The following is a 20757-nucleotide window of genomic DNA, read 5'->3' on the forward strand; positions in this document are numbered from 1 at the left end:
AGGGCCGGATTTCTCTTCTGGGCGCCCCGAGGCCGTCCCTGTTGGTCCCCCCCAGTGCGCATGAGCGAACGCGGGACAACTTCCCCCCCACAACTGCGAGTGCGCATGCGCTCCTTTAAACTCCCATACGGAGCAGTGGGGAGAGGTCCCGACTGCTCCATATGGAAGCCAAATTTAAAAATTTTCTTGTTCCTTAGGCCCGGGCCTTTGTGGCCTCTCCACAAATCCGGGCCTGTATGACCCCCCTATTTACTGTCCTAATTTGTTGTTCTACTCCACAGCTTTAAGGACATAAGTTGCACACATAATACTAGGAGTGCCATACATCACATACAAGTAAAGTAAGTTGGAAAGAAGCCAAAAAGGAAGGAAAGACAGTAAGCCAAAAGGAAAAGCCGATTAAGAAGAAAAGAAGACGAGCAAGTGTTAAATAGAAAGATGAATGTAAGATATTTACCTGTATCTGGAGTCCTCTGCCAGCTTTTTCTTCAGGACCTTCTTAATGTCCTGGTAGCGCTTCTTGCAGTGTTGGACACTGCGCAGACAGACCCTAATGCTGTTTACGTGGTCTGCTATGTCCCTCCACGCCTTGTTTTTAACAGCTGTCGGCGTCTTGCCAGCATATTTGCCGATAATCCTATGAAATACCGTCACGAGCCCCTCCACAAGAGCCTCAATTTCGAATTCGGAAAACTTGAGTGGGGTGGAAGCTCCTCACTCTCCTCTCCGCTGGCTTCCTCTGGCCGATAATCCCTGTCAGTGCCCTCCACATCCGACATATCTGGGCTGCCGATGAAGCCAGGCCTCACACTCTCAGTGTCACTGTCGGAGCTGTGTGACAAGGCAGCTGGAAAACTTGCAAGGTGTTCCCTCCTTTTTGCCACCTTTTTCCCTCTGCTGGCTCCCACACTGCTCTCCATTGCTTTGTGTTGCTCTGCCAATTGCGCACCACCACCTTCCACGCTCTCCCAGCGCAAATGCCCAAAATGGCATTAGTTGCGTGCGTCAATTACCGTGCGTGCGTAAATGACCATGCGTGTGACAAGTAACGCACATGCGACAAGTAGCATGCGCACGTCAGTTGCGCGCATTGCATCAAATACCGCACAAAAATAGTCTTCGCGACTTAAATAACGTAAACAGCGTCGCATCTAAAATAACGCAAGTATCCTTTTAGTGAATCGTGCGTTAAGTTGTGACAAATAAGACGCAATAAAATTTTTAACGCATGCTATAAATAGCGCTCGTTTTAACGCACTTTAGTGAATCAACCCCAGTGTCTGTATGTGGCAAACTACTGAACTAACCTGAGTACAGGGTATTAGCTATACTGGTAGTTTTGTGGTATCATTACTGCTGATGCTATTTCTGTAGCATATCTACATATAGACATTTAGACTTGTCAGGGTTGAGGTTGTTTTCTTTCGAAAAAAAGCGCTTGCGAGGGGACATGATTACTCTGTACAAGTACATTAGAGGGGATTATAGGCAGATAGGGGGGTGTTCTTTTTTCCCATAAAGATCAGCTCACCAGAGGCCACCCCTTTAGATTAGAGGTAAGGAGCTTCCATTTAAAGCAGTGTAGGTGGATTTTCACAGTGAGGGCAGTGAGGTTGTGGAATGCCCTTCCTAGTGATGTGGTAATGGCAGATTCTGTTAATGCCTTTAAAAGGGGCTTGAATGAGTTCTTGAACAAGCATAATATCCAAGGCTATCTACAGTTAGTATTGATGTTGGTATATATGTATGTGAGTGTATATATAGGTCAGTATAGGTTTGTGTGCGGTGGATTTACTTGGAAGGGTTGAATTTGATGGACTCTGGTCTTTTTTCAACCCAATGTACTGTAACTATGAGAGACAATTAAGACTATGCTCCATTCCACCTGGACACTTCCGTGATGTCTGCAAACTTCACCCACTTTTTAGTGAAGCCCTGCCATTTCTGGGGCTGTGATGTAAGACTGTGCCGCAGAAAATTAGAATAATGGCAGGTATGCTACAGTATTCTTTTGGCCCAGTTTGGATGAACAGAGCCTAAGTGTGTGTGCTCATGGCTAGCCACTACAAATATGGAATTAAAAGGTACAGGTTTTCAGCAATTTTCCACATTATCAACTCTTTCATGACTGTCAGGAACATTTTCCAGACAGTCTATTAAGTGTTTTAAAAACAGACAAATTTATCATGTGTCAGCTGGTCATGTGTTAGGCTGATGCCACAGCACCCGAGCGTATCTCATTCATTCGGGTGCAGGCGCAAGTAACAGACGTAGGGCTGAATTTTCGGCAAGCGGAAAAACGCTTGCCGAAAATTCAGCCCTACGTCTGCTACTTGTGCCTGCACAAGAATGAATGAGATACGCTCGGGTGCAGGCACATGTAGCCGATATACGCATGAAAACGCGAGACTTTGCATTCTCACGCGTTTTCATGCGTATATCGGCTACATGTGCCTGCACCCGAGCGTATCTCATTCATTCGGGTGCAGGCACAAGTAGCAGGCGTAGGGCTGAATTTTCGGCAAGCGTTTTTCCGTTTGCCGAAAATTTCAGCCCTACGCCTCGTGTGGCATCAGCCTTAAGCTACACTGAATCATTAATGCCCACTGCAGATTGTAAGGGGTATTAAAGAAAAACTATACTCTTATATCACATAAAACAGCCTTTATGGAAAATACTGTTTAATATAAATAAAGCTTTTCAATGAGAATCCTACTTTTCTAGCAGTATGTGCTACTGGATAATCCCATATAGAAAAACTGCTATTTTAAGTACTAACGGCTGCCTTCTGGCTTACACGTACATGTTAGGTCACATCAGACAAAGTTCTGCTTTTTACCTGTCAGGTAATCTCTGAGGGAGCACACAGCACATCACTAAATGGTGGCACAAGATAGAAGGGCAATATTTATGATTTTTTTTTGCCAATTTCATAAGATTCTTTATTTTGCTTTTTCTGCCACTGAAGGACCCTACCAAGGATGGGTAAGTCTGATAAATCTGCCACAGGAATTGGTGTTTACATGACAAAGATAAAATACAAATTAAAGTTTAGACTTTAATTGCTATGGGTATTGTTGTTCTCCAGTAAAGAGCAAAGCACATTGAACTGTGCTTTACAAGCTTGGCAAGGCCCTATTACCTATTGTTTGTATATACAACATTTATCTTAATGTGTAATAAAGTATTTCATGAATTCCTAGCCTTATCTATGATCATATAAAACTATGTTTTGTAATAAGCTTGACTGGGCCATTTCTATATCTTACTAAAAATGACTCTGCATAACGCCAACTAGAACATTTATATTCTCACTGTGCTTACCAAGCTCATCCAGATCCACATGTCCCAGTACAAACAATCCACTCTTTTTCAGGTCATTTGCAAAAGTGATGAGGCTTTTGTGGTTGTGTGGACTTGAGACCATCAGAAGAATCTGGGGACGCCAGAACTTGACATGATCTTTACGCACATCCAACATAAGAAGGTACTTCCTCACCTAGGCAGGGGATAAAATGTAACCATTTATTCTCATTCTGAGGGGCAAAATGCTTCACGACATTTCAGTCAACGCTGCAAACACATCTGTATTCCACATCAAAAATGGCATGAAGGTTATACTATATATTGTGCACAGTTAGGAACTAATAACAAGAAGCAGTCCTGTGACCATGAATCTTTTACACAGAATTATGTGATTTAACGAATATCAGTAAGAAAACATCTTGCAGAGTGAAATATATATAATTAAGGGTTCTTGAAGTCAAGGCTCAGCTGTCTCAAGAATTACCAACAAAGTGCCCAAAGCTATAGGGCTCATGTGAATCCTGCAGACTATACCCTGTCTGCACAATAACAATAATGCTGTGAATGCAACGGTGCCAGTATTTAACCCAAGTCTATACATCTTGCAGTTAAAGACAGGCACAAATTGCTTGTGGGTAAAAAACAAAAAAACTGGCAACTTGCAGCAGTTTCTGCACTTAGACTGAGGCTATTATAAAGTAAAATAATACAGTGTTATAAAAGATAACCAACGATTCTTTTATTTGTGATCCTAACACATGCTACGTTAAAATAAAAGTGAGGCAATTTTTTCTGAGGTTACTATAAAGAATGGGAATATACTGTAAACACTAATAAATCTTTGATAAAACCTTTGATAAAACATCTATAGACAGCTGGAATTATCCTCAGTTCTTCAAAAAGGCAAAACAAGTGCGACTTCTTGAAAGAAACACTAGAAAGTTAAGAAATAGGACAAATCTTTACAAGTACATGGTTTCTCCAAGTTATACAGCAAATTGCTACTCTGATCTATAATAAGCATGACCCTTAATAATGGTCAGAGAACACTGTAGTGCACCCTAGTGCGAGATTATTAAATAACCCAAGAATATTTCATATAATAAACAAACAATGTTGTTGTACCTATATTGTGGGAAATTTGGAACAGCACTTTTCTACAATAATAGTGAGAACTGGGATTGAATGACAGAAAAAAAAATCTCATTCTCTGTCATAACAAGTATAGGAACTTTCCTCTCTCCATCTCTCTGGTATTGGTCAGCTCAGCAATACAGATATAATTACAATTTTATAAGTAGCAGTTTCCTTTATAGTTGATTATAGGTGCAGTCACTTAGCTACAATGATGAGCTATTAATAAAGGTCATGCCTAAGCGGTAGGGAGAAGTGTAATGAGAGAGCAAAGAAAGCATATTGGAAATGGGTTGTAGGCCAGAAAATTGCTGGTGACACTAGTTCACAAATGTACTCAAAACAACGTGGGACTTATTAGAGCAAAAATGTTTGCAGTGAATGTGACACTTGGGTCTGCACTGCTGCCTATCGTGCAGCATGCTGTGTATTGTACACTCCTGCCTATAGTGCATCATTACAAAAAATGGGCCTACTGGCCTGATACTGTGCCATTCTTGTTGCAGTGGCCACCCTTAGCCAAAATTTCCCTTTTACACCTCTGATGACTACTTTGATATATATGCACTTAACCTAGACTAGTTTGCTGAAGAAGGTATCATTTTAGATGGAGTTGGTGCTTGAATTTTCACATAAACATAATTTGTGATTTGAATAACGCAGACTTTGCATGTATCCTAGGTTCAATAAAAACTTATTGCAGACTGAGGAATTTCCTGTAACCACACTGTTTAGTGACTTTACAGAACTAGGCTGGATTGGTTAGCAAAAAAATTTTTTTTGTTTTTTTTTCTGTATAACTGGGGCCATTGTACTTTACTACTGCATCCTTGTGTAGTGAGCATTCTCCCAACCTTTTTAAATGAACTGTCCAAATTAACAAGTACAAAGTGTAAATAAATCAGAGTAATTTCTATGTTGGTGTGAAAAAAACTGTACATAAAATCACCATCGCAATCTGTAAATAAAAAAAAAAGTTTTAGACTTTTAGGCTAATGTCAGACAAGGCGTAAGGCGTATATTTTCAGCAAGCTGAAAAATGCTTGCCGAAAATACCGCCATATGTGTCCTAGCTGTGCCTGCACCCGAATGAATGGAATACGCTTAGGTGAAGCACATGTTGCCGAAATAAGCATAAAAATACAAGACTTTGCATTCTCTAATGTTTTTATGCAGATATCGGCTATGTGCCCGCAACCGAGCGTATTCCATTCATTCGGGTGCAGGCACAGATAACGGAGCGTATCTCATTCATTCGGGTGTAGGCACAGGTAGGACGCATTTACAGTAGCGGGGCGTATTTTTGGCAAGCGATTTTCAGCTTGCATTCCGGTGCAGGCACAGGTAGGAGGCGGAGGGCGTATTCTCGGCAAGCATTTTTTGGCTTGCCAAGAATACGCCACGTCTGACATCAGCCTAAACTCTTCAAATATATCAGTAATGGAGTGCACCATTACACAAAGGCAAGCATCCACAGCAGCCAGACAGATGGGAGGCCATGGGCCGCCAGTTAGACAGCACTGATTTACTAAATGCATTTTTAGAAATAAAATTAATAAATATCCTTTCCATTTTTATTTAATTAAATAACAATACATAAAAACTATATATTTATTCTAGTATTTAAAGGGGAAGGAAAGGCTAAGTCACTTGGGGGTGCTAAAATGTTAAGCACCCCCAAGTGACTTGAATCGCTTATCTTGTACCCCGGGCTGGTGCTCCTATTAGGAGAAAACCACACCAGCCTGGGGCACCTGGGGCGATGCGCTTCCTCCTTCCGCCTTCGTTGAGCCTTGACTGTGAGTCAGGCGCATGCGCAGTAGAGTGAAAAAGCCGACTTCTCTGTTAAAGTTCGGCTTTTCACTCAACTGCGCATGTGCGCGCAGCGAAGAAGGAAGGATGAAGCGCATCACTGCAGGTACCCTGGGCTGGTGCTGTTCTCTCCGTACAGGGGCACCAGCCCGGGGTGAAAAGTAAGCGATTCAAGTCACTTGGGGGTGCCTAACATTTTGGCACCCCCAAGTGACTTAGCTTTTCCTTCTCCTTTAACATTTGTAGTCAATGATTGCAAAATAATATTGTTCTGTAAGTTTTTGTATATTTGGACATAATTGACATCATTAGCACAGGCCTCAACAAGGGAAATATTTTCATATGAGATATAAGTATTAATAAAACAGCAACAGACAGTGCAGAGATGATCCTTCTTCAAAGCTATGAGTATAATTTTTCTGTGACTGACTGCAGATTTCTTCAACATTGGTGGGTTGGAAAATGAATTCAGCTTAAATGGACAGCTAATGAGCTATGTAAAAACAGAATTCCCCCAGGTGAGTGTCAAAAGCTTTATACAAAAGTCAGACATGGGAAGATAAGTGAGACTGGTAATAATATTACATAACAGTTTAATAACAGTGATTTTGCTGGAAAGTGGTATGGATAGTTAGCTTTGTGTCTGTACAATGGGAACCTGCTATCAGCATCAGAGAATAGAGGGAGACATTATTCCCCAATGGATCTGCTACTTAGGTAGAGAGAGCATGTCACCTTAACTGCATTTTTTGGCCTGCACAGATTATCGAAAACATACTTAAGATAAAAGGAAAAAATATCAAACCTTGTTTCCACTTGTTTAACAAGTAATAAATGGCAATAAACATACATTCTATAATTTAAAATAAGATCTTTTAATTTTAGTTTGCAAATTGTGCATGTAGTTATGTGCTAACTCCATCCCCCTTTACTGTGCAGAGGTACGAGGGTCTCATTTACCATTAACACAGGCACAAGTGCTGCAGTGTTAATAGGTGCAAAACTATGCCCCTTAGGGCCGATGCATGCATTGAACCCATTTTATTGCACCATGCCCCAGCATTATAAAAAAATCATGAGCTTATATTTATTGTATACAAGTACACAGAAAGCATAAACTTTAAAGGAGAAGCCTATTAATCAGAATTCAGAATGTGTCTAAATCAGGAAATGTATCCACACATTTAATTTCATTACCTTTTCAGCATGACCAGGCCTGAATCAATCTGAATTGTATGATTTAAATAATTCTGAACTGAAAATACAATTTTAAGTTACTCAGTACCCATCCTTGTCTTGAGTGGGAAAGTGGCACTAAATAAATGCCTATCACCATATGTCCAAGAGTTGTGACATGTATACCTTGCTCCCTGATTTTTTTTTTCTTTATTTCTTGTTTGGAAAGCAAGGCGATTGACTTACCTGATGGAAGATGAGGGCCTGACTGATGAAGCCCCAGCTATGGTTGGGTGACATGTAATGCAGACACAGGAGAAGTACCAGCATAAAGGCCACGCTTGCAGAGGCATAGATTGGTTGGATAAGGAATATCATGATTAAACAACCCAAGATTCCCAGGATACATGTATACCACGTAAAGTAGCGGAAAGTGGGCCTGTGCATGATGAAAGGAGAAATAACTGACGTAAGAAAGTCATTTGTTCTGCATAATTAATAGCATGATATTGCAAATCCCATGCCACACATGATTCATCTCACAGTTCAAAATATCACCTTCACTGTCCTCTTTTCTTCTTTTACTGAAAAATGCCTTAAAGGACCACCTTTTATCATCTTACAAATTTAGTCATTTAGAAAACGTACCCTTTTATTAAAATGACATACTGTGAATGCAGTATGTTATACAAATGAATATTAGGTAATTATGGAGAAAACAGCACAATAGCCAGACTCTGTGTATCTCTGGATAAACGGCATATGCAATTTCTCAAAAATGGCAGGTTTTGTTTTTTTACTTTGAGAGCAGAAGCTAGCCTGGCATCCAGCCTATTGGCATCCCATAAATGTCAACCAAGTGAGATGTACCAAAGAAGGGGATGTATAGAGGAGATCAGGAAAGGAATGTTTCATATATCACTGCAGGTGTCCATGCCACAGAATGCATGATCTAGCAAACATTACTCTGGATCAATAATGCAAATTGCAAGTAGAGACTAAGGATTAATACCACTGGTAACATGCAATGATCAATATTTGTTTACTTAGCAGTAACCATTGTTACAAAATACTTCAGAACATCAAACACTGATCAGCCTCACATTCCCATGTAGAGCAGTTTTGTAACAAAGTAGTATATGTACTTCTTAGGCTGTAGTTAGCCACCAGTAAGCCAGGCACACATTGGCCAGTTGTGCTTGGGACATATATTAAATGTAGGGGTGACAAGTTCAAAAAATTGTTCTGCACATTGCAGCCAGTCCTGCAAAATGGATCACAAAGATTGGTGTTCCCTCAATGAATAAAGTGCTGCCTGTGTTTAGCAGCACTGTATTCATGAGGGGTGGGCAAAGGAGGCATGTAGGTGCAAGTTATGGACTGACAATGGGAGCAGGTCATACGGCAGGAGGGAAAGACAGGGCTGCCTTACACCTGCAGACACTATGCTCATTGCTTCTTAATTAACTCTTTTGCTCCCTATAGTGCTTCTGCACTTGTGGGAAGGACAGTAATAAATTAACCCTAGTGTGTACAACATGAGACCTGCTTCCATTTAAACTGATGAGAATGCAGCACAATCTAAGCATCTCTCCTCAAACTGATAATATGCATAATTTATGCTTCCAATAACCTCTAAATGATATCTATTTATAATATATATTTCTATATAATATGGGTTCCTTCACTTGCTCCTCTCCTCTAAACATGTATAGGGTTTGAACTTTCTGCCTGTTCTTCTCAGCAGGAAAAAAAAGGTGCAATTGTATTTAAAAATGTTTAAGAAATTACCAGGATACTTCTACTCTTGTTCCCAGTAAGTGGTTGGCTCCTGAAGAAACAGAGCTAAAATGTTTCAGACATAATGGAAAGGGGATGAATTGAAATCACTGGTTTCCGTAACTGTTTCTGCATTTCCCTTAATGTTCTCTGAAGACATACGTAGAATAAAATGCTTTTTAAAATTATGCAAAAAAGCACAACTTCATCTGATACTAATAGAGCACATGCAAAGCAAAGGAGAATAAAAGCAAGTGTTCTGGTTTTATGCTGCCCCAGTGAAGCCAGCTCTATGCTGTGTTTTTATTCTTTATAAAATAAAAACACAAAGGTAAATTTTAATGCATTATCATCCCGATACAAGGCAACATTTCTAAATACAACAATCTGTAGGCTGTAAAGAGCAAAATGTCAGTTAGAAACAAAAGGATAGCTGCAAAGTAATATGTTTTATACTCATGTTAAATATGGTAACTAAATATTTAAAATACAAAAAGAGAGAATGTCAGTAAAGGTATCGGCTCTATTATCCAGAAACCAATTATCCAGAAACCTCCAAATTATGAAAAGACCATTTTTTCATAGATTTCATTTTAATCAAATAATTCAAACTATTAAAAATTATTTCCTTTTTTCTATATTAATAATAAATCAGAGCCTTGTATGGGTACTGTTCTGCCTCTAATAATTATTGGAGGCAGAACAATCCTATTGGGTTTATTTAATGTTTACATTATGTTTTAGAAGACTTTTCAAGGGGCAATGAGTGGCTGAACTAGTAACTAATGTATACTAGCTTATAAGAATACTGCATGCTAGTAGGACCTCAGTGACCTGCATCTATTTTGAAGAAGGTGAGTTATTTAACAGAAATAGAAAAGTGACTAAATTCTCATACTCACCGGCGTTTCTTCCTGTGCTCCCTTACAGTGGCATTGTCCTGTGTTTCACCACAGGGGAGCGCAGGAAGAAACGCATCTCATTCTTCCTTATGTGGCTGTACTCACACAGGAGCCTGTAAGTGCCCCCGCGGTTGCATGCACCTCTGTAAGTACAGCCATATTACAAAGAATGGAATGTTTTTTTTTCTGTTCCCTGTAGTGGAAAGCAGGAGAACGATCCAGCAGGGGAGTGAAGATAAAAATGCCTATCTGTACGAGATGAAAAACTTAGCTTTCAATTTCTGAATTATTTTTACTTGTCACTCAGTACTGAGTTGTTTATGGATGGCAGTAAAGGAGTTAAGCATATTTTTTTTCATTCAGGAAACTGGTTGCACACCAGTCTTGAGTGAGTTAATAGTTGTCATTACCTAAGTAAAATAAATAGAAATAGCTTTTTCCTTTCAAGCAATATCTGTACTTAGGTGAACAGTGTTGCACAGATACCAGAGATAGAGTGAAAGGCTGCAAAAGGCTTTTAAAACTGCTTGTTCCCTGTGGTTCTAACCTGCTAATAATCAGGACATCAATGGGGATGCTAAACAGCTGAGCTAGAAGGTGGCCTCTTCCCACCAATCATAGGAGCAGATGCAGACTATCTGAGGAATAATTTAAGGGAAAGAGAAGCCAAAAGTTCAGATTCCAAGGGAACAATATCATTTATCTCTATGAATATAAGGCTGCCTAACTGCAGGATCCCAACACTTGCTGAAGTCAAGGTCAATTTTAGGTTGGTAGAATACGTTTCTTACTCTTACTTAAAAAAAAAATGATAATACTAAAGCTTGCAAGAATCTGCCAAAATCGCTTGGTCTGCCTATAATAAGAGCAGGAATTAATTTAGACCCCTTACACCCAGATGGAACAATCACATATATTACAGAAGTATGGTATACTAGCCTAGGTAATGCTGTTCTTATATGACAAGGCACCAGTGGTTCTTAAGAAATTTGTAATTAATCGTGTATCTTGGGTGCCATTATTTGTGTTATATACATATGTGTTTGTGCCTCTATACATATTTATGTATCATACACTGTGTAGAGGGTAGCTCTAATGATTAATATAAACCAGTTTTTCAAGTTAATCTCCATATCAAAGGGTTTTTCTGTGGATGGTGGGACAGTACGTCTCCGAGAAGCCATAAAACTCAACAGTTACTGAACAATGGGCAAGGTGTGGTTTGTATCAACCCCCATCTGATCAGTTGGTATGTGGAGGGCAGTGGCTGAAAGGTGTATAAATGTGGACTGGTGGAGCAACCTGGGAAAAGGAACCTGAAGGAAGAACCTGGGAGGAGCACCTGAGGACTGGATCAGAAGTGACCAGGCAGGATGTGACACAGACCTCAGAGGAGGCCATGGCTAAAGGGAAGGAACCAGACCACCATGGTCTTTGTATATTGGTAGCTATAATAATGTAGATTTTGTCATTAATCTTTAAATGTAAATAATGTATAAATATTGTTTTGTTAACTAATCTTTTCATTGTAACCGTCCATTGATTTGCTACTCAATATATTCATTTTAATATACACTTATTGGTGTGGGTTATTTGTCTGCTTCTCAAAAGAACCGGAACCCTAGTAAGAGGGGTGATTAATATTATTATTATATATAGTTCAAATCTTACAAAGCGGGTCAGTTTAAGTACTCACAAACATATAGTCAGTGGCTCACCCTGTGGCACACAAACCCTCTATCCCTTATCAACTGAGCTATTGCCCTATACTGGTGGCTCTGTCATCTGCAAACTACCAAATCATATGTGCAGGTTATGGCAGCTCAGCTATGTAATCCAATATTCTTAGGTAAAAGAGTATTGTACAGTGTAAGGCAAAGGCATAGGACCACATTTATTGAAGATAGGGCCTGAACAAAGTATTCAGATGAATATAAGTTAAATATGGGAAATACCTAGGGCCATTTATGAAATCCTCATACTGACAGACAGTATAGCCAATCGTAACTGATACTCATTAAACAAAAAATCAGTCTAATAAATAAACCTGATAAAATAATATGATAATGTCCTTGGAGTCCTAAGCATTTCCATTAAATAGAAATAAAAAGTCTATATTACATTTACAGCAAGCCCACTTACATTAAACGGCCTATTGATATCACAGTAACTCAGCATTGGATTCCAGTAGTCCCACAGAATCCATATTGCATTTTAAAAATTTCAAAACAACTTTCTTACAGCTAATTAAACCTTACCAACCTTCTCCTACTCAATCTCTCCATAACTCACCACTACGATTCCATAAACATCTGCCTAGAGTTGCACCTCCTTTCACTTCCCCTCACCTCTACACTCAAAATACACCTATTTTGGGATACTTAATGCTATCCTTTTAGCATAATGCCCTCTGTTTCTACAATAAGCAAGAAATAAACCTCAGCCACCTTTTAGATTTCACAATCTAATCTCAAATATCTCTTTTTTTTCCAGACTGACCAATGTGCCAATAAACACACTTTGCATTTTATTTTATTTCCATTCTTCAACCTTAATTGAAAGTCCAACTGAACAGAAAGCTTTTCTCTTCCTGTTTCAGTCTCTTCTTGCACATATTTGTACAAGCTCCAATATTAGCACATCTGTATGGGTTTTCAATTTCTCTTTTTTAGCCTAAAGGAAAAAGACAAATTAACTGCTAAATGTTTTGATGTAAATAAGAATATTCTTTGGGTGAACTGGGTTTCACATCAGGCTTGTGCCTAAAGTAGCCGCAGCAGTGTGCTAGAACAGAAGGGCGCAGCTAGGTTTTAGAATCCTTTACCAACTGGCAGAGGTAGTAATTATGTCATGAATACAGTATTGTATTAAACCTTTTGCTGCAAATTAAGATAGGAAAGCTACTTCTTACTTGTGTGAGCTCTCAAAAAAGTAAGGTGGGGTTTGTTAATGAGGGTAGTCTGAGAAATATAGTATATGAAATATTTTTATCCAGTTGCTAGAGTATATGGACGGAATTATTAAATGGGGACAGTGGCGAATCTAGGTAATGGGCAAAAGGAAGCTATATGTGGGGACCGTTAAAAGGCAGCTCTATTGGGCTGGGAGTTGCTGAGTGATTTGGCCATTGTGTGGAACTTTTATGGAAGCTTAGATGCACAAGTTGTGTAATGGGGCTAGAACTGGACAGAGATATCTATTGGGTTTATTTAATGTTTAAATGATTTTTTTAATAGACTTAAGGTATGGAGATCTAAATTACAGAAAGATCCCTTACCTGGAAAGCCCCAGGTCCCAAGCATTCTGGATAATGGATTCCATAACTATATCATGAAAATCATACAAAAAAATGCCAACTTTGATCTACCTCATGCTTTGACTCAACCAAACAGCAATGAAATCAGAAGGATCATTACTCTACTATAACTCATCAATGCCTAGCCAGGAGAATTATATAATCAATGTGTTCCAGATTCATGTCTTGCCCAGAGTAGGTATCAGAGGTATCCCTCTATTTTGTAAATGTAAAGACTGAAGTTAGATTAGCTATTCTTGTTGTGATGATATGGAATAGGTGGAACAAGAGGATATGGAGTAGGTGCTGTCCAAGCTCAAGTAAACATACATAAAGTGAAATCAGAAAAATGCAATTTTTATCTTTTGCTACTGAGAATAAAAGAACGGGACAAACTACTTACAGCAAGGTACACTGTAAAATAACTGTTTGCAAATGAGTCTATTGCAAGTAGCATGTCCCTGTCATAGCACTGACAGCAGCCACTGAGGGTTTCAAGATTTTATTATTTTGAAAAAAAAAACCCCCCAAAAAACAGTGTAGAGGAAAAAACCAACAGGTTTAGCCTACCAACTAATCTTCTTACTTCATAATTCCTTCTACATTCCCTTACACATTTACTATCATATAGGAGCAGATTTAATCATTTTGAGTCCAGGTTTTTCTGCAATTCATGTGGAAATGCAAAAATGAATGAACCTGCCCTATGTTTTTAGCTGAACCCAAGTCCAAGTATTTAAATTTGAATGAATGATTATGGAGAACAAAGATGTTGGAATGGATGAGATACCAATATTTCATATGTCCCATAGAAGCCTGTGTATTGCAGGTGAAACCCATGTTGTTTTCTTTTTTTTTCTATTCAAAGCTTTTTTTATTTGAATAATGACATCAGAAAAAGGCCCATGTTGGTTTCTTTTGCAGGTCACCGGAGCAAATAGCTGCTGACTAGAGAGTGATCATTCCTCTATTACCACATATGTGAGACATTTAGGAGTGGGGGATTTATTAACATTTAAATTTTTGATGTTTTATATTTTTTAAAACCACAGCTGATGTCCACAAATCACAATCATTTATTAAAAAGTCCAAATTGAAAAAGCACAAAAAATAAAAACTGTCTTTTTTGAGTTGTCGCACAAAAAACGCAACTTTCTCGTACTGTCGCACAAAAGCCAGTGTAAAAAGACCCCTAAAACCATGAAGCAAACAAAGATCTCTCAATTCTAAAAGGGACATCTGCCATGACTTCTTCTTGATCCCAACAGGTTTTAGCTGGTCTATTTTTGCATTCGGAATTGTCACAGTTTTGTCGCATAATAAAGACAAATTTTGGGGGGATTTTGGCAATAAAATTGAGTTTTCATCAATAAAAAACCCGAACCCCAAAAAAATCAAGCAATAGTAAATGCCCCCTAACTGTTAGGCACCAGGACATATTTGACTGATGTTATGGTACTTGTGTGGGCTGTGTAAATAGCTTAAACCATTGTGTTCTGCTTTATTGACAGGTGATTTATATTGTATAATGTGGAGCAGTTATATGTGCATGGTCAATACTGGCTATTGAGTCTATTTTTCAGTCATGGATGTATCTTGCACTGTACTTTTGTATTGTTTTTATCTATACTGTATGACTTAAATAGTGTGTTCCTTATCTGGCGAAAGAGACCCCTGGATTTGTATTGCACTGAGGGTAATGCTTTGCTTCTCCCTTTCATATAGCAGGTCTGGTCTTCATGCCCCTTCAGAATGGCTGCATGCCAACATTATGCTTACCTAACACAGTTTACGACTAAAGTTGCTTGCAAAAGCAAATTGTAATTATTTTTGTTATTATTAATTGCCGTCTTTAGAACAATGATGCAGGGAATAATACACACTTCTATTATATTTTCTTCCTGTTGCTTTATGGACGGCTCTTTTTCTGCTGTGTGACACCTCAGCTGGAGCCTGTGATGGGTGACAAGCACAGGCTGACTATTAGAAATATAATTGCAGAGCAGGGAAGTGGCATTGTTAGCAGTGTGAACAAGGTCTCGTTTACAGGTTAAAGTGATGGAGAAAAAACTCAGGGTGTAATGCATACATTTAACTCTTTAGATCCAATAGCAGTTAGCTAATAGTCTATAATGCCACTGACACCAAACTAAGAAAAAACCTGAAAAGGTCAAGACAGAGAAAATGACACGGTAGAGCAAATATTGTTGAATAAAAGAGATATGAGAAGTGCCAACTATATGGTTAAATCAAAACAAGCAACCCATCAAGTTATTGAAGAACAACTCCCATAATCCTTCTTTTAGTGGGCAGTTTACATGGAAGTTACACTGCCCTAACCTATTTATAGGCCCCATGCCTTTACCTTTTATATGGAAAAGCATTAGATCATGATAATATCAAAGAAAGATGCATGTAATTTGATTGGATAAGAAGAGAACCTATTTCATATGCTGGTGGCAAAATTGCAATTTTCTGCTATTTAATTTACGCTGCCAACAAATAAATGACAATTGTTTAAGCAACGCACAATTCTTCCTGCCTTCTTGTTCTGCACAGCAATTGTGTAATAAATGTAAGATCTTTTTGTGTTCATGAACAGATGGAGGGTAGCAGGTTGCACATCCTTGATTCATGTTTTTTTTCTGATACGGTGGCCCCTGCCTTTCTATATTTGCCTGGAGGCCCCCTCTTCTCCAATTCTCGACCTTTCCACAAAACAGTATAATGCTATGCTAGATTTTTCCACAGCTGGTAGTAACTTCCCCCTTATTCTGAATATGTACCTTCCTTGCTAATATGTCCTAATCATAACATCCAGCAGGCAGGGCCCAGAGCTAGTAATTACCATTCCAATCAACAGCCCCCTCTATCATTAATGCATCCAGCTGAGAAAATGTGCATGCTTTTTAGAAACCAGATTTCTCTCCTGCTTAATTCTGCCCTCCATCAAATAGATAGTGGAGAGAGGAAATAAAAGGGAACAGACAATCTAGGTGTCCAGCTTACATCCCTTTCAGTTCATAGAATCATTTTATAAAATTGTATGTAGAGTATAGATGCTAGTAAAGTATAATTTTATATATCCCTGACACTGTATTTTAGGACATTTTTCTACAAACTTACATCCAACTTATGTTTTCAAAGCCAGGCATGAAAAGGAACACACACATGTTATGCAGAATACATGGAAGACAGGAGTGCTGTGCTATTTAGATATGATGGGGACCCCTATGTGGCAATATACAGGCATTAAGGAAGAAAAGCGATAATGCTATCTATTGGGATATATTTCACAGAGGGCTTGAAGTAATTATTTTAAAAGCACATCTATTATGGGTGTGCTGTAATCTTTTACCCTCTAACTGCACAGTTCCATTGCCTCACAAACAAAAAATATATTAGAAAAAAAGAACATCAGTGTGCTACAAAAAGTGCTCTCTCTACCTTGTATAGATTATTGGTTACCTATTCTCAGATTTACAGACAGATGACACAGATGAACAAAGGAACAGTAGCAAAATGTTACCATGCATTCAGACAGGTAAAATACCAGTAATAAAAAAATAACATTTGATTTGTTTTCTGACAGTTGATTTAAGGATTAGTAATGTGTGGGTCAGGAAAAACACAACCCACAGCCGACACTAACCTGCAAATGACCCTAACCCAAAAAAATGTTGCCATTGTGTGGCCCACATCCAACCTGTGCCCTTATCTTTCCACTCTGTATGCAACTTATGTGCATGCCTTAGGTTCCAAGACAGGGTAACTTTGGGAACAGAGGAGGAGTGTACGTCCACTGTGTCTGACCCTACCTACCCTGAACCTGCAGTGGATGCTCAAGTTTCAACCCTAACCCACCTGACCGAAAGGTAAACACATGGGTTCTGCAGGTTGCTGGTCAACATACCAGGTGGAAAGGTGAGACCCATTCCTCAGTCAGCATTTTACCAGGGGGGGATGTTCATTTTGAGCGCAAACTTCTTGTTTTTCTTAACCATTTTTTAATTTGCCTCCTTTATAGGAGTAAAGCGCACTCTCTACACTACAAATCCTGATTGTCATAGAATCTGCAAAATGCCAGGAAGTTTCCCTGATGCTGCTAGATAGCCATTGAAAAATATATGGACTGGGAGCACACAAAACCCAGGGGATTTAGATAGGGGAACTAAGAGTTAAAAAAAACTTTAATGCAATTAAATTTAAATTTAATGGACTTTGTTATTCCTGTGGTAATGTTAAAAAAATAAAAGAATATAATTTAATCAACACTGGGAGAAGACAGACATAGCTCATGAATCAAGGTATCACTAACGGCAGAACTTGTTTTACTGTACATAAGAGAGAGTGAAATGGACATGCTTTTTTTAAGTGCTTTGCATATTTTGCAGTTCTTTTCTAGCTGGAAAGCAGTAAAAATGAGACTGTTCCACTTTGTAATGCATCTGAGTATTAGCATTGTGTCAGGGCTCTGATTAGCTCCTGAAAGGCTGGAGGCATTAAAGACGAGCATGGCTGGTAGGTACGGAGGAGGAGGCAGGCTGTGTGAGCAGGGAGTAAACACTGTTATTTTCTCTAATTGTTGTTTTTGCTGAAAGGTAATTAAAATCCTTTTTATTTCACACGTCAAAGACTGCAGCGCTGGAATGGAATGAGGCTCAGTCAGTAACAATGTACTGCCCAGTGGGGGAGACTGGCACAAACACTCACAGACAGTTCTACCCCCCAGCTCTGCTTTTTTATAAGTAGTTTTCCTGTACAAACTAGTCTTGGGAGCATCAAAACTAATGGCACCCAAAATGAAATGAATAATTCAACTTTATATAAGCAATTTGGCCAGAGGGAAATGTATACACAAAGTAACAGCATTTGCCACCAAATGAAATCCAAATTGGCCCATTTAGCCTGTCCGGTTAGCTATTTACAGAAGAAAACTCACTAGTTTAATGATAATTCCATTTTCTCTTGCATGATTTTTATTTCATCTCAGGCATCTAAAGAGTCCAATTACCTTTATGCCACAACTAAACATGTTTAAAAAGATACTCATGGGCACTGACTGATTTGTCATGACTGTGGTTTTTAGTATGCTTGTGCCTTTTCACTCATATCTTGCTAATTAATATCAAATTAAAGTCTATTTAAAATACACATCTGAACCAGGCAGCAGCACCATGGTTTTTTAAAGAATCCTTCATCTATAGACGCAGATACAGCAAAAGAATTTAGGCACAAGTCACTCTCACAGCAGAAATGACACCAACTTTACTAAGTAAACTTATATCAGGTGCAACTCCCCCTGGCAACTGCAACAACACTGGAATTATTGGAAACAATGATGAAATGAGGGGAAAAAATTTACCAAATTGTGGTTGTAAATAAGGCTGATGCCACACATGGCGTAGGGCTGATTTTTTCGGCAAGCGGAAAAATGCTTGCCGAAAATTCAGCCCTACGCCTGCTACTTGTGCCTGCACCCGAATGAATGGGATACGCTCGGGTGCAGGCACATGTAGTCGATATATGCATGAAAACGCGTGAGAATGCAAAGTCTCGCGTTTTCATGCGTATATCGGCTACATGTGCCTGCACCCGAGCGTATTCCATTCATTCGGGTGCAGGCACCATTAGCAGGCGTAGGGCTGAATTTTCGGCAAACGTTTTTCCGCTTGCCGAAAAAATCAGCCCTACGCCACTTGTGGCATCAGCCTAACCCCTTCTATCTATTAGCAGCTGAGTTTATAGAAAGTGCATAAGGACTCAGCATTACAAATGGTGAGGAGTTCTGAAGCAGAAGATGAAGTGGTCCTGCAGCCTTACTGGAATACAAGGGATAAACTCCACAGGAGATTTTGTAGGATTGTGTCGGATCGACAAAATGCAACACAAGTCCGACATAGTCACATGGATCAAAATATAATGGGACTGATAGAAAAATCTGATGTGTAACCCACATACCATCCAACACAACAAACCTGCCGGAAGGGAATGCTGCATGCTGTGTCTGCATCCAACGAGATTAAATCTGATGTGTGTGACACAGTCTGACAGACTTTTTTTCTCTTTTAAATACACTGATTGTCGGATGTAGATGCAGGAACAAACACTCCATCTGACTTTACATTATGATTGTGGGGATCAAATTTTGTAGGATCCTATAAAATCTTGCGCTGTTGTGTGGTTTTGTATGACAAAATCAGATATAATCTGACCCACAAAATCTGATCTCCGTGGAGTTTAGCCCTAAGGAAATGGAGGAATAAATTTTATTTTAAGCAATGCATCTCTAGACTGTCCAGTAATTGTGATGCTAAAAGTTTAGATTGTAAGAATTGTTTTTTTCCTGTGCACATTGTTTCACAGAAATCCCTGCAGGTATGGCCTTGCACACACATTTACATACAGCGCCTTATAAAAAGAGATCATTAAATTAGAGGGAAAGTGGTGACTATAATGCACTTTGTAATAAGGAAAAAACATACACTTTCCTTAGCAGAATCTATCACAGCTGTGGTCAGCAGGACAAATAATTCTGCTTGTCAATTCATACATAATATAATTGAATGACCCTAATTTATTGATATTATAGTATGCCTCGGGGGGTTATAATGTTGATGGATTTGCATTCATAATACTGTTATGGTATTGAAATCCTGACTCTTTAGAGGATGTAGTGTGGATCAATACAAATCTATACCTTATGCTGTTTGTTAAATTCAATTTTATAGAGCTGCACATTTAGATATCAAAGAGACATGCATTAACTGCTTCAGTGCTGTAACCATGAGAGCTTAGACTAGAACACATAAACAATCCACTGCAGGGGAACCCAAGGAAAATGCTTGTCTGTAAGGACCGTAACTGGTCAGCAGGCTAGGCCAGCCAACCACAGATCTAGATCCAGTTAGGGGGTAGGGTTGTCATCTCACCTCCTATAATACTGGCCACATCCTGCATGGCTAGTTAGCAATTCATTTAAATGCATGTTACATGGCTGTGCATAAATCAGATTATTCTGCAGTAGGCATCTACATTAAATGCTAATTAACTATGAGGATGTGGATTCAATATATAGCCAGTATTAAAGGGGTGAGGTGGCAACCCTATTAGGGGGTGTTTGCAGCCCCACATTTTAATAAAAATTTTTTTAATAATAACTGCAAAATATAAACAAAATCACCACATTCTGCCACCAATTGAATGAATGACAGCCCTAAACTCTACACAATCTATATTAAACATGGCATCAAGTCAGCTGTTTTCTAGTTGCCATTGAACTACAACTCCCAGCATCCTTCAGCAGCTAAAAGGCAGCAGGTTGCCCATCCCTGTGTTCAAGGATGCAGTGCA

General features: G+C 39.0%; 1 protein-coding gene and 1 long non-coding RNA gene across 2 annotated transcripts in view; one reads left to right on the forward strand and one right to left on the reverse strand.

The window, feature by feature from the left end:
* LOC100498108 (solute carrier family 12 member 9) overlaps window positions 1-20757 on the reverse strand; it is a 123166-nt gene that overhangs the window by 13429 nt on the left and 88980 nt on the right. Inside the window, exons 10-11 of the mRNA XM_002937349.5 lie at window positions 7675-7867; window positions 3325-3499 (exon numbers count right to left, since the gene is read on the reverse strand). Coding sequence (XP_002937395.2) covers window positions 3325-3499; window positions 7675-7867 — 368 coding nt within the window. The remainder of the gene's footprint in view (window positions 1-3324; window positions 3500-7674; window positions 7868-20757) is intronic.
* Window positions 14683-18423, forward strand: LOC105947375. Its single transcript, XR_001170777.3, has 3 exons — window positions 14683-16948; window positions 17160-17328; window positions 17432-18423. It is a non-coding gene; the product is annotated as an uncharacterized LOC105947375 (long non-coding RNA).

The sequence above is a fragment of the Xenopus tropicalis genome, chromosome 5, assembly GCF_000004195.4.
Source record: "Xenopus tropicalis strain Nigerian chromosome 5, UCB_Xtro_10.0, whole genome shotgun sequence".
Lineage (NCBI taxonomy): Eukaryota > Metazoa > Chordata > Amphibia > Anura > Pipidae > Xenopus > Xenopus tropicalis.